Raw genomic sequence first — 14904 nt, 5'->3', positions numbered from 1 at the left:
AACAAAACAAAACAAAACAAAACAAAGTCAAACCTTGCTTGATAACTGCTCCAACTAGATGAAAATCTTTTTTATCTTGGCAAAGATCTGGAAACAATCTAAATCATACATTGCCTTCCAAAGCTGCTGTCCAGGTATCACAGAAACTAAACTAAATTAGAAGGAAACTTCTAAAGTCATGCATAATTATTTCTACCCATCAGGCACTAAATCATCATTATTTGAACTAATGATTTATAAACAATGATTCTATTTATGCTGGACATTTCTGTTGGATGAGCTAAATTCTACTCTCTTCATTCTGAAGTAAAATACAATGAGATTTAATAGGAGGATGCAGTGGAAGATGGGGCCAGACAACAAAGATGTCAATGTGATGGAAATTTTAAGCAACCGGACTCATTTTTCTTACTGACATTTTAATAGATACAAGATATATTTTTTTCCTCTGGGTATCTAGACACTATTACATATGTTATTAACTAATTAACTGGTAGAAACTTAAGAAAATTGAACTGCTTTGATATAAGTTCTTAATATTTATTTAAAACTGTTAAGTATTATACAGAGAAATACTGAAGAGGTTTATTCATATAGCTCAATATTTTTGAGTCCATTAATTCACAGGAAATGATACTTTGCTATTCTCTTTTCCTTCTCATTCCAGATTCTTATAATATTCCTCTAAAAATTAAAACTTGAAAAATTACCTTTATGGGATCACCTCCTTTTGATAATCTTATACAATTAGAATCCTGACCATATGACCTATTTTCATTCAATAACCATGTGACCAAGTAGACACTGTTCAAATTTTTAAAAATTTGTGCTATCAAATGTTTAACAGGATGATAATAAAAGTATGTTTAACATTTGTGAACAGACAATAAGGTTCTTACCTACAAGCAACATTTGGATCAGCATTTCTTGAAAGTAACAGATCTACACACTTCAAGATTTGTTCCTCTGAGCCACGAGCAGAACATGCAGTTATCAAAATAGTTTGCTTATCTATATTAAATAGAACAGGAAAAATTTCCACATATTAGAAAGCATATCTAATTTACTTCTTACCATTCAAAATATTCTAAATATTATACTTTAAAATTCCACAACTTCTTTCTAAATCTTTCACTTTTAGCAGATAACTCATCAAAACATGAGATCAGGTATGAATCCCTTTGATCTCCAAAATGTGTGTACAATTCAATTCTTAAATTCCTTCCCCTATTCTCATTTCTTCAAGAGAATGGAAAGTAGTTAAGCACATAGACTCTGTGCAGCCACACTGCTAAGATATGAATAAGTACTGGTTTATTAAAATTAGTCTTGCTGAACTTACGACTGGAAAACAATCTATATTCTCTGGTTTCATTACTTTTTTTTCCATTTGACAATTCTTGAAATCTTGGTTTATAATTTGGCCTTAAGAACTGCTATAACTGCCACATTTATTGTTCTCTTTCAGTCCTTTTCTACTTGATCTCTCTGAACTCACTCCATTTCCTAAAACTCTCCTCTTGGCTCCTATGGCATCAATGGACATCAGAGTAGATTAAAAACAAACAAGAACACTTCATTTGAGAACTCAAGGAATTCAAAATAGGTCACCACAGCCATGGTTTACATTAGTGGCTCAATGCTGACAGAGCAAGATTCCTAGTCCTAGTTTTGCCATTGATAAACTATAATTCCAGTGATGTCTTATTGTACTATTAGATCTAATTTAAAGATGTGAAACTAATACCCACTCTCTTTACCTGGTAGGGCTATTTATGTGTACATTCTGTGAAAAATATGAAGTGTTTTATAACTGTCCATATTTTTCTTATTAGGAAAGAGGAGCAAAAAAAAAAATCAAATGTTTAAGCAGAATAATTTATAGACTTTGTAAAAATCTCACTCTTAAGTGTTGCTTTCATTGTGTATTTTTAAGTAACATAATAAAAAATAACCCTGTAAGGAATTTTTATAAAATTTATCAAAGAAAACAGAATAAAAACAATTTTATAAATATCTAACATAGATACAAAAATTAATGTGAAAATTAATGAAATAAAATCTATATCTGAATTGTGAAATATGTTGAAATATGTATGAAAAACGTGTTAAAAATAAGTAATCAGTAATTCATTTAAACTGGCCAGGTGTGATGGCACACACCAGTAGTCCTAGCACTCTGGGTGGCTGAGGCAGGAGGAGCCACTGGTTTGAGCTCAGTCTGGGCAATGTAGCAAGACTCTGTTTCAAAATAAAAAATGGTCAGGGATGTAGCTCAGGGTGAAAAGGCTCTTGTTTGCAAACGAACAAAAAATTACACTGAATTTACACAGACTCTTGTTCTTTAAAAGCATTACTGAGTAGGAATTATTTAATAAAATACTGAAACTTGAATTAAATAGACTATCATTGAAGCAATTCTAAGCGATATAATTCAGAGTTGAGTTCCACAGTTCAACAGACTGATTTTCAAGCAATTTCCAGGAAATTATCAGTTTTTTGATGTCTCTTTGAAAGCATTTTTCCTTTTAAAAATAACCAAAACTCTGAAGCCCAGAAGTTAAAAGTTAACATTATATGTTATAAAGATAAAATATCTGGAATCTATCTTCTTAGAATTTTAAAAAATATGTAGGTTTTTCAATTCAATTTTGCATAAATTTATATAATACAACTCGTAGGTTTTTCTCAAGCTGCTTTAATTTTTTTTCACTTTGCATAAATGCTGCTTGGGAATAAAAGAATCACAGTAAACCTAAGCAGTTACATTTTCTCCATCATCTTACCTTTATTAAAGCTTGCATTAGCACCTCTGTCCAAAAGGACCCGAACCAGTTCTATGTTGGCAACACTAGCAGCATACATAAGAGGAGTCCATCCATAACAAAAGATAGACTCTATGTCAATACCTTTCAATATAAAAACAATCTTTTAAAACCCTCTCCACTAAAAATAATAAAACAAAACAATTTTCATTTTAGTATGTGAAAATACTAATATACACCACACAGTTTATTCTACAAGAGAATTTCTTGGTAATAACAGCCTCAGAAAAATAGAAAAAGTTATATAGGGACTTCAAGAAAACTTGCTATCTTCAGTTTCACTGTAGGCACTATATTCCAAGAAATATGATCAGAACATTGTTTTATCATACAATATATAAAATACATATATAGTATAAGAGGTGTCTACATGCTACCTTCTCTCAAAGGGAGTTAGGAAAGGTTTAACAGAGGGAATGTTTCTTAAATTAGAATATTACCCCTGAGAAATAACACACATCTCTCCAATTGTAAATGCCACCTAAGAGACCCTTACCTTCCCTCCAAGCTCAAAACATACAAATGGGTGACTGAAGAAATACAAAGCTAAAAATACAGATTAGAGTTAGATTATGAAAGCTTGTTATGAAATGCAGTCAGTATTTTGTGATTTATGGATCAACATCATTGTATCTGTATTACAAAGACAACACAGACAACTACTATTGAGAATGAGAAAGTCAGGGAGACCAGTACGAGCCTTAATATCTATACAAAAATCAAACCAAGGATAGTGCAGACAAAGAAGAAAGAACACAAGACTCAAAGGCACAATCATTGGAATTTAAAATTATTCTGAGCAGAAGAGATGATGAAAAAGAATAAATAGCTATCAGGTCCCTTAGAAAAATGAGTAACAAGCAGTGAGCTAGAATAAAGAGGAATAGATGACATACCTGGCCTTAGTAATAAAGTTTTAAATACCCACTATTCAATATGAGACCAGTAATAACTATTAAGAAAAGGCAAAATTATTAGATCTTAAAGTCCTCAAATTATTAACGGTACAAATCCTTGGAATTACATGATTTTCCCTCAACAATATTGCTTGGTTTGGTCATATAAAAAAGGGAAAAAAAAGGCTGAACTGATTAAAAAAAAAGAAAAAAAACAAACTAATTGGGGAGAAACATAAAAGCTGTAATACCAGGATAAAAATACAATTAAAGCAACGAACATAACTCATTACATTTATGTAAAGCCTCTTCAATAAGATCAAGATTTAGGTGGCAATCTATGTGACCTAAGAAATATTTGCTAATCTCAAGAAAAGAAGGAAAATAGAGTAATTTTGTTTTAAAGAACTTGAATATGAAACATCACTGAATATGGGCCTAGCTTGACACTTTGTAACTTACAGATTTTATAGTCTCTGGCTATAAAGTGTTCCACTTGCGAAGATGAAAGTCATATTACTTACTGTGGAAATGCAAACTTGGGAGGGGGCTGATTTTTCTGTTGAAATACTAAGTCACTGAAAAACTAATATCCAATTCTCAACTGTCTCACTTCAATATAAGGTACATGATAATCATTGGGAGAATACACTAAATTAAATATATATATATATATAAATGTTAGTACATCAAAGAGTAATAAAAACTGGAGACATCAATAAAAAAACTCCAGACATTCTGAAGCTGATAAAAGTAGCTCCCTCAAACGGTGCTTTCATTTTCTGCTATCTGGCCCAGACCCCATTCCACCAAAACCAAATAAAAAACAGAAAGAGAAAACTACCATGTACATAACTAGAAACAATTATCGAAAGACTCGTATCATAGCCAAGTAAATGCTGAACATGAATGATCCAAACTTGAAAAAGTTTGAAGAATTGATGATTGTTAGTTAGGCTGACATTCCAAATGTGAGGATGGACACATAGAAAATAGGAGACAGAGAACTCAGACTCAACTAACATATGTAGGACAACTGGTACATTAACATTCATTGTGTTTTAAATAGAAAAGCAGTGCAAAGCTTTTAAAATGAGGGGGGTAAGGCTAAGGGAAATTTAAAAAAGGAAGACATGTTATGTACATGTAACAACTTCCTACAATGAATGCAATTATTGTGTACTGCAATTGTGTACTAATAAAAATTTTTAAAAAGAAAAATAAAAGGAGGCACCCTTGTGAACTTAAACAATTATTTTCAGTGGACACAATCTCTTTACTCTCACCAGAATCTAGAAGCTCCTCTACTAAGGAAATATCTCCGGTAGTCAATGCCTTCTTGAACATTTCACTCTTTTCTTCAGTGGGAAATGGCCTTTTTAATTTCTTAAAAAGCAGAAAGTAAAAAAATACCGATTATACATATTTTCATTTCCACTGCACCAGTAAACAATGTTTAGTTAACTACATGGATCTGTTGTGGCCAACATGAACAACCTGTGAAGAATTCATGTCCAAAAATTACTTTTAAAGGGAGTGGGCAATGAAAGGTCCAATCCCATGTGAAGAGTTACATCTACAACCCAAGGGAAGAGCATCCAATGAAAACGAACTCTGGGAAGGAACAAAAGCAAAAATGTGAGGGTTTGGTCATGCGCAATGGCCCGCTCATACTATTTCGAAGCACCGGTAAAAGCTAAAGAAACACGTGCGAGGAAGTAACAGATTCCACCCGGCTAGCCCTCGCCTTCGAAAGCCACGGGAGGCCACTATCATGTGCAATCCAAACAAGGCCTCCTCCTCTACCTGACACGCCTTGTCCAGATACCCAATCTCCCAGCCATCGTCCTCGCTATCGCTACTCTCGCCTCCTCCGGCCACTGGCAAGCCCCGCAGCAGGCCCGCCGCCATGCCTGCCCCTCAGCTCTCTTAGCACTTGCGCACCGCGAGGCGTAGCGCTGCGCGGCAAAGAACGACGCACGCTCGCACGCTCGCGCTTTGGCCGTCAGCGCAGGCGCGTAGCTGCACGCAGCTGCCCCTCCCCCCCGCCCCGCCCCTTGTCTCCATGTTCCACTTGTGGCAAGAGTCGGATAACCCTCATCTTTCCTTGACGCCTCCCTCATCACCCCGTTAACCTGCTGTCAAATGAGTGCCCCCTCTGAGACAGCTTCTCTTGGCTAAAATACATCCGTAAGGGGCACTACCCAAACTTGCAAGAAGCCATTGGACAACGGGAGCCCTCGAGGAGCCAAGAAAAAGTACCTTCCCAAAGAATTATTAACTTCTAGTTTATGTGATCTCATATCTCAGCTTAGATTTGCAAACGTTAGACCATCAAAATGCTTTCCTATTATGAAGTTTAGATGCCTCAGAGAAAAAAATCAGTCATAAAGAAAGGTTGTAAGGAACACTGTATTCAAAGAACTGGGATGAACTAAATGATTAAAACATTCAGGGAGCGAATAAATAATAAAAGCAACCTCAGGTGAAAGCAGCCCATGGTCAAATACAATTTTTTGCATCTAACATTTAGGTGGTGTTGATAATACTTTATCTTTGCCACCACAGAAAAGTAGTTTCATCAAGGAATACATTTACATACCCCAAGATGATTTAAAAGGAAAATGGCTATGAACTATTTGAAAACTTACGCAGTACACTTTTTTTCTTAAAGATTCTTTGATGCAAGATTTTGAAATTATTTACTTCAGAGACTCTCAAAGATATGTATTTTTAAGTAGGTTAGTTATTTTGGGCCCACATTTGTCTACGTGCACCCATTCAATAAATGTTAAAATCATTAAATATAACTAGGAACAACTAGGTTTGGACAAATGAAGCCCTGAGAGGCAAAATTTAAGGAGGTGAGTATGTTTAAAATTTTGCCCCCCAGGCACCTAACTTAATTCACCCCAGTTGTTACCCTGCTTGAATAAGAAAGGAGGTCTGAAGCTCCAGCTTCTTGAGGACAGGAGTGATGACAAGGAGACCTTGTGGGGCTAAGTAAGGAATTTGGATTTTACTCTAAAAGCAATTGAACACTGAATATTTTTAAGCCAATGAAAGGCACATTCTGGAGTGTGTGTGTGTGTGTGTGTGTGTGTGTGTGTATGTAAGAAACTAGCTTTTTTTGTAGAGAAGGTTTTTTTGCTTGAGCAGCTGGCTTAGGTCTCATTTAGTAAGATGGGGGAAGACTGCAGGATAAACCTGAAGATATAATGAGCGTCCAAAAATGCAACATCGAACAGCTAAATGTAGCTTTCCAGTGGATAGCTGAATATTCCAGTAAGGCTCTCAGGAGACCCTGTCTTAGTGATATATATTTGGGAGTTATCCATATACAAGTGGTTTTTAAAACCTTGATATCTACTCAGCAAATTTTCCTAATCAAAGATATGATTATTCTAAAATTTATGTGGAAATACAAAGGAACTAAAATATCTAAAATAATCCTGAAAAAGAATAAGAGGAATTGCTTTTCTTGATAGCAAGATTTATGTGTAGTATTGAATTCAGCACTTTGTGGTATGGATCACCGGAACAGAATAAAGAACCTAGAAATAATACCATACAATGGCCAACTGACATTGGACAAAGATACATGATCAATTCAATAGAGGAAGGATAGTCTTAAAAAAAAAAAGGTGCTGCAGCAACTGAATATTCATAGATTGAAAAAAATGAAACTCAATCTAACCTTCATGCCATCTACAAAATTAACTCAAAGTTGATCATAGATTTACATTAATGTTCGTGGTAGCATCATTTATGGTAGCCAAAAAGTAGAAAACAGCTTAAATGTTCATCAATTGATGAATGGTTTTGACCTTGGGCTGCTTTTATTTGCAGTTGCATGTATTATTTTATTGCTCTCTGGATGTTTAAATCATTTGGTGGTTCCCAGTTCTTTGGATCCATTTTTCCCATAGTTCTTTCATGACTTGTCTTTTTCCTTTGAAATATGTAAACTTCATAATAGGAATGCATTTTGATGGCCTAAAGTTTGTAAATCTAAGATGAGATCTGAGATCACATGGATAAACAAAATTAGTATAACCATACCATTTGTATTAGTTTCCTAGGGCTACTGAAACAAATTACTACAACCTACATGGCTTATAACAACAGAAATTTTTTTCTTTTTCACAGTTCTGGAGGCTAGAAGTCTGAAATCAAGGTGTAGGCAGGGCTATGCTCCCTATGAAGCCTCTCGGGGAAGATCCTTCCTTGCTTCTTCCTAGCTTCTGGTGGTTGGTGGCAATCCTTGGCAGTCCTTGTTTTGTAGACATTTCACTTTAATCTTTGCCCATCTCTTTATGTGGTATGCTCCGCTTTGTGTATGTACCCCAATTTTCCTCTTCTTATAAGGACACCTGTCATAGTGGATTGGGACTCAATCATCCTAATCTTATGTGACCTCAGGTTAACTTGATTGCAATTGCAACCATAATTCCAAATAAAATCACATTCATAGAGTCTGGGTCGAAATGAACTTTTGGGGAACATTGCTCAACTCAGTATACCATATATATCACTTAGCATGTTTTCAAGACCCCATGTTGTACCCTAAATTCACACTTTATTCCTTTTTATGCTGAATAATGTGTGAGGTAACATATCCTATTAAAAGACTATTATAATTGAAACCTAGAGAAATGGCAGGAAAAGTGGAAAAAGCATATGCATTCAAAAGTTATTATGAATTAGAATTAATAGGATTTGGTGAGAGGGAGAGAAGTCAAAGCTAACATGACTGGAACAATGAGGAGGAAAAGATTTGGAGGAAACAGATAAATTATATTTTGCACAGAAACAGCCTAAAAGAACATCAATGACCAGATAAGCGTGGAGCTCCTCAGAGAGGCTATTGGTTAAGCTTCAGAAGTCATCTTCCTAAGAGGTATTAATGGACTTATTAAAATGATGTTTATCAAGAGAGAAAGGAGCTGAAATTGGGAGCTAGGAATAAATCTTTAAGGATCTATTATTCCTTTAGGAAACCATCAAAGGAAAAGAAACAATAAAGAGGCTTAAGAAATAGTAATCAGGGCCAGAGATTTAGCTCATTGGTGCCACTGCCTCATAAGCTCAAGATCCTGAGTTTGATCCCTGGTACCAAAAAAAAAAAAAAAAAAAAAAAAAAAAAAGAAAGAAAGAGTAATCAAACAAAAGACAAAAAAGAGATCAGTGCTTCAAAAAATATTGCACTGAAATGTAACCCAACATAATGATGACAATAGTCATTTTATAGTCTCCTATATTGTCAGTCACCATTATAAGAGCTTTACAAATATTGTCAGTTAACCTTCACATGATCCGATTAAAGTAAATACTATTATCAACTTTACAGAAGGGAAGGTAGAGACATAGTTTAAGTCTCTTGCCCGAGGTTACCTGTTGAAAGGGCAGGAAACAGTCCATATTTTAAAATCATGAATAGTTAACACATATAGCACTTTCAATGTGACTTGAGACTTTAAGTAATGTATATCTACTGATTCACATAATTCTCACTCTAGCTTTTTCTTTTTTTTTTCTTAAATTCTTTTATTGGTACATTTTAGGTATACAACACAATTACATTTCTCATTGGAAATTGTACCTTTACATGATGCATCTTGGTTCTTATTTTTTCCCCATTCCTAGCCCTCCCTTCACCCCCTCCACCTTTCCCTATTTACAAAGACTTTATTTCCATTTTTTCCATTTCTCATCATTTTTCCTTTCCCTTCTTTCCTTTCCCCCGCCCCTCCCACTATCCCTACCCCTTTGGACCTTTTCTTCCTATTTTGCATTATCAATTATTTATTCTAATCATTGGTACATTTTAGGTATACAATATAATGACATTCATCATTGGAAATTTGCACCTTTACATAATCTCTCTTGGCTCTTATTTTTCACCCTTGCCCAGCCCTCCCTTCAACCCCTCCATTCCTCCCTATTTACAAAGATTTTGTTCCTATTTTTCCAATTTCTCATATTAATCCCATTCCCTTCTATCCTTTCTCCTAGCCCTCCCACTTCCTTCCCCTTTGCCCCTTTTCTTCCTATTTCACATTACCTGTTATACATGTTAGTCCTTATTTACACTTTCCGTTTCTCACACCAGAGAAACTATTTGGTATTTATACACGTGTGTCCTATTTATTTCACTGAAGAGTATCGCCTCAATGTGCATCCACTTAGATATGAATGTCTCTAATTTCTCATTTTTTTATGGCTGTCACTCTAGCTCTTTGAAGTGCTATTATCTCTTCATTTTATACATGAAGAAGCTGAGGTATAGAAAGGTTATATAAACTGCCCAAGATCATACAGGTAGGATGGTCTGAATTCATACTAGATTCTCTGACTCTAGAGTGGTGTTCAGATTTAACTTGGAAAGTGTAATGTCCCCCAAAATCATTCTATCTTTCGGGGAATAGTTGTTTCTTCCATTTATTGACTCTCCCAGGGAAGCACTCGTTTTTCAAAAGTTTCACTAGAAAATTGGGCTCAGAATAAACTATGATTCATTTGCAGGCAATTCTCAAAGTTTTATTTCTGATCATATAAAAAAATCTGTAATTTGGGTTTGTTTGAAAACATCTGGGAATTTCCACAGAGTGACTTCCTGGGATGGGTCAGAAAACCACCTACCTCACTCATTAATGACTGCAGTGTTCTGCGTGATTCACTGATTACAGGAGACTGGTGAAACAGGCTGAGAAAACAGTGGCACATGAGGAATAAATATTACTCAAGTTTTCTGTAGTTCCTGTATTTTTTCAGAATTAACTTTCTAAGCTTTGACTCAGAGGTCAGTGATGATTAGCTAATATGGTTCATTTTGTCATAACAAACGATGATGTTGCACTCTTTGGGGAGTGCCTCAAAGCCAATATTATCGGATTTTTAAAATTCTTATTTTATTTTTATAAGGGAATGTAAAATATATGTGGTACTTTGAAAAATTTGAAAATATTCTATTCTGATACTGAAATCTTTACCCTTTTTATGATCTAGCTGGGTTAACTCCATTGGAAATAATTTTAAGGACTTAAAAATGGTAAAAATATTTTTTCACTTACTATAATTTATATTCACAAAATAGCCAGAGAAAAGGACAAGCAATTGCTTTTTATTTTATAGCATTAATTCATTCCACAAGTACTTAACTGTACTGTTACTGTATTTTGTAGGCATCAGGGTAAAAGTTGTAAGGAAGACAGGCAGGATCCTTGATGTCAGAATGTTTTTAGTCTATCAAGAGAAACAAATTAATAAATACATAATTAAATACCAGATAATGGTAAGTTGTCCATAAAAATTAACCAAATATAGAAGATAGAACATCATGGAGGCAAATGAAAATTTTAAATAGGAATTTTGGTGAGGTCCTCTCCAAGGTGTTATTCTTAGCATGATGCGGAAATTTTTTTGGGGGGGGGTACCAGGGATCAAACTTAGGACCTTGCACTTGCGAGACAGGTGGTGGAACCACTGAGCTAAATCCCTGGCCCCCATGATGGGAAATTTTAACAATCTGGATTGCCAGTTTAAAAGGCCACTGGCTACAAGAGGAAAATATTCCATGCATGGGAGCATAAAAATTATAAGAATTGATGTAAAGTGTTATGTTACTGGCTTTGGGGTCACAAAGACAAGATTCTTGGTGTTCTGAACAAAGAATTGGACAAGACAAGCTGAAAAGGTAGTGAGGATTTGCATTTATTGAAAGTGGAAAAGGAGTACACTCTGCAGAGTGAGAGCAGGCCACTAAAAAGCCTACAGCAGCCACAGTGGTAATGGCGGGGTCTTTTGTATGTGGAATTCACAGATTGCTTCTCCCACATGCAAACAAGGTGTTTGGGATGGTTGTCCTACCAGAAACTCTCTTAGTGTGATATCGTACAATACTTGAGCTATCCTATCAAAGGCATACTGGGTTTTGCACCAGTATGCGATTTTTGTTGATTTTAATATGTAGCTGTGATTGGAAAAGGCTTTGGGAAGAAGGCTTGGCCTAGGACAGTTACCTACATCCAGTATAAAAAGTAAACAAAACAAAACAATACAAAAAAGTAGAATATTAAAGTTAAAAAAGAGGAGTAAATTCTTATTTAAATTTATTTGTTTCTTAATATTGTTAAATTAGAGAATAGAAAAATTCCTTAAATAAAGAAGGAAAATCATCGGGAAATAATGAAAATGGATATTGGTTGAAAAGTACTGTATAGGTTATACAATAAAAAGAATTAATAGTTAATGAAAATGTCTGTGTCATGTTTGTTTCTTCAAATATTCTAGTTTGGAACTCAGGGTTGAAAATGATTGTGGAAAAAGGATATGGGAGGGTGGCACTTATCTATGGAGGTGGCTAACTATCAAATTTAGGATATGCACATTGTGTGGATAGCAGATTAGAATGTCTGATAGAAAAGAAATCACTGTTGTCAGACCCTGAGCCTCTACCACCTTCTGGGGAACCTCTTGTACCTTGTGGTCTGAGAAGAGCTTCAAGCAGTTTCACACTTTCAAACAAAGAGATAGCTGAATGATCCAATATGAGCACCCTACCACGATCCTGATGATAACAGAATGGAACAAGGGTGAGAAGCAGCTGCTAATCCTGTATAAAACTAAGTTCCTCAGGTCTGACTATATCAATATAGGTGAGTTCATCAATTAAAAAAAAAGATAATTAGAATCTTACAGCTCAATGCTAATCAAGCTTTCTTCCACTTGTGAATGGACACAGCATAGTAATTGTGTCCACACTGACCTAGAAAGTATACGAGAATGAGGATGAAGATGAGTTCCTGTATATGGTGTATGCCTGTCTGGTATGTTTGGAATGAAACTGTCAGTGTAAGACTATACCAGTGCATCTAAGGGTTTTGAAACCCATACCAAGGGAGGGGAGAGGATGTACCCACTGCATTTGATCAGTTTATCTAGTCACAAGTCGTTAGAACAGTCACATTCCCACCTAGACATTTAAGGAAGTTGCTTTTTTGTATTTCATGCAGAAAAACTGAACTTCAAATGCACACACTCAGCTTTGGAAGGTTATGTTGGTTGACTTAGATATCTTCTTTTCAAATTTTAGAAGTTTATAATACTTTGCATCCTCAGCTTCCAATAAAATAGACCTTCAGGTTATTTTAATGTTCCTTTTTCCCCCGGTAGGAATTTGCAGTTTAAGCAGCAGTTTAAAGGAGTTGAGGGACACTGAGTCTGTTCTCTAGATTCACAGAACCTGCTGCCTTTTTATAGAAACATTTCTATTCAAGTAAAGAAATCCCCCTATGGATGTCTCTAAGCCAGAGCTGTCAAGCAGAACTCCCATATGCCTTTGCATTCACACAGAACAGGGTCAGGGGGTGTGAAGGAAAGCAGCAGCTCCAGGTTCCTGATCCTAGCAAGAGCATGGCTAGAGACTGCCCCAGTAGTACTAGAAAGTTCTTACTTGATCTCTCCTCTAGCTAGTTACACACAGGAAAGCACTATTTCCACTGCTCAGTGGGAAATAGGGCCCTAAAATAATGTATAATTTTGCTGTAGAGGAAATTTCTTCTGTTTTGGATTTTCTCTAGTCTGAGACTTCAAACTGGTGCCTGCTTTGGTAAGTGAATAAGCACTGTATTAGTACTATTCCTTTAGGATGTGGTAGAAATAACAGAATGGTGAAGCCAGAAACATTGAAGTTCAGATGCACTCTCTTTGCCTTTTGGCTTAAAACTACAGATGATAGATTTTTAAATGTCAATGTGTGTAATTAATTACGTTATTAAAAGATTCTCATGTTTTTCAGAGGAGTTCAGTCAGACAGTAGTCAGGATTCTCCAACTCTATATCCATGTCAACTGAAGAAAACAGCACAAAGAGACATACACTCTTGGCAAATAATTATGTTCAGAGTTAAATCGCTTCCTGATGCAACCTAGAATAAACCACCAGTGCTCCTTGCTACCTGCATGGGTGTCCTTATTGACTCTTTTTGAGAGTGTTACTGAATTATCACCATCACACCACTTGAGGCAGTAGCAGGCCACAGTCAGCACTTGGGCTTAGTTGTCTTTGGTGTCACTGTGAGAGTCATTTACTGTCATGGAGGGAAAAGCAACATTGCTGCATCTGGGACCTTGGCTCCTCATCACAGGTATTCCCAACTCTCTTTGCCCTGTATGTGTCTGTCTATAAGGACAACTTTTAATACGTATATTTTTATATTATGTAAATTCTCAGAGAATTTGTATATGTCATTATATCTGAGATTCTTGTAATTACTGTGTGATCAGTAAGATTCCTGCAACACTTTTTTAAAACTAACAAGCTGAAAGGAGTGACCTTTATTTATAGAACCCTTTAATCTAGTATATTTTTGACATACTAAATGAATAAAAGCATAGCTAAAACCTTCAAAAAAAGAATGGCTGACAGATTTGAAGCATTATGACAGAGAAAGAGGAATCAGGAATGACCTCTAAACTTAGAGGTCATCAATCAGTTTGGTGAGTGGTGGTGGTTATTTACCCCAGTAGCAGTAAATGGATAGAAAAGCAGAGATATACAGTGTATGTATGCATGAGTGAGGCCAGGTCAATGCTCAACCAATATTAAGAGTATTAGTTCAGGATTCGTGATGTAGAGAGTGCTAATTAAGTTCCAGTGCCAGTTAATCTTGTCAACTTGACTGGATTAAGAGACTCCTGGAGAGGTGATTGGATCATGTGGGTGCTCTACTCATCCATGGATTAATCCACTGGTCTTCTAGCTGAATGTGCTGTATAGTGGTAGGAGCCAGTTGAAGACGATGGGTCATTGGGAGGGGCCGTGTCTTTGGAAGCTATGTCTCTCACTGGTGCTCTTTCCCTGTGCTCTGCCTCCCAGCTGCCATGAAACAAGCAACTTTCCTCCATCATGCCTTTCTGCCATGTTTTCCTTGCTTTGGAGCTGTCTAACCACAGTGACCAAAATAAACCTCTCATCCTTTAAGTTGTGAATATTGGATATTTTGTCCCAGGATTGAGAAAACTAACTTGATGCAGTTCTAGAAGATGCTGAATATAGATCCACAATTTGAATTACTAGTTTTCTAGAATTATAGTCTTTGGCTTTGTTTCTTGTTTTAATCAACTTGCCAATTTATTCATTTGCTTCACTTATAGAGACAACCTCATAAGCTTTTTAATTGC

General features: G+C 35.7%; 1 protein-coding gene and 1 pseudogene across 1 annotated transcript in view; one reads left to right on the top strand and one right to left on the bottom strand.

The window, feature by feature from the left end:
* Asz1 (ankyrin repeat, SAM and basic leucine zipper domain containing 1) overlaps positions 1–5680 on the bottom strand; it is a 55972-nt gene extending 50292 nt beyond the window's left edge. Inside the window, exons 1-4 of the mRNA XM_004865256.3 lie at positions 5528–5680; positions 5008–5107; positions 2787–2909; positions 900–1011 (exon numbers count right to left, since the gene is read on the bottom strand). Coding sequence (XP_004865313.1) covers positions 900–1011; positions 2787–2909; positions 5008–5107; positions 5528–5632 — 440 coding nt within the window. The 5' untranslated portion in view covers positions 5633–5680. The remainder of the gene's footprint in view (positions 1–899; positions 1012–2786; positions 2910–5007; positions 5108–5527) is intronic.
* A 2696-nt stretch (positions 5681–8376) lies between these two features.
* On the top strand, positions 8377–12578 carry LOC101710178 (microtubule-associated protein 1 light chain 3 beta pseudogene; annotated as a pseudogene).
* The last annotated feature ends 2326 nt before the right edge of the window (positions 12579–14904 follow it).

This window comes from Heterocephalus glaber, unplaced genomic scaffold (assembly GCF_053883595.1).
Source record: "Heterocephalus glaber isolate CG9 unplaced genomic scaffold, H.glaber_assembly_v1.0 deba00000546, whole genome shotgun sequence".
Lineage (NCBI taxonomy): Eukaryota > Metazoa > Chordata > Mammalia > Rodentia > Bathyergidae > Heterocephalus > Heterocephalus glaber.
This window is presented reverse-complemented; position numbering and strand designations above follow the sequence as displayed.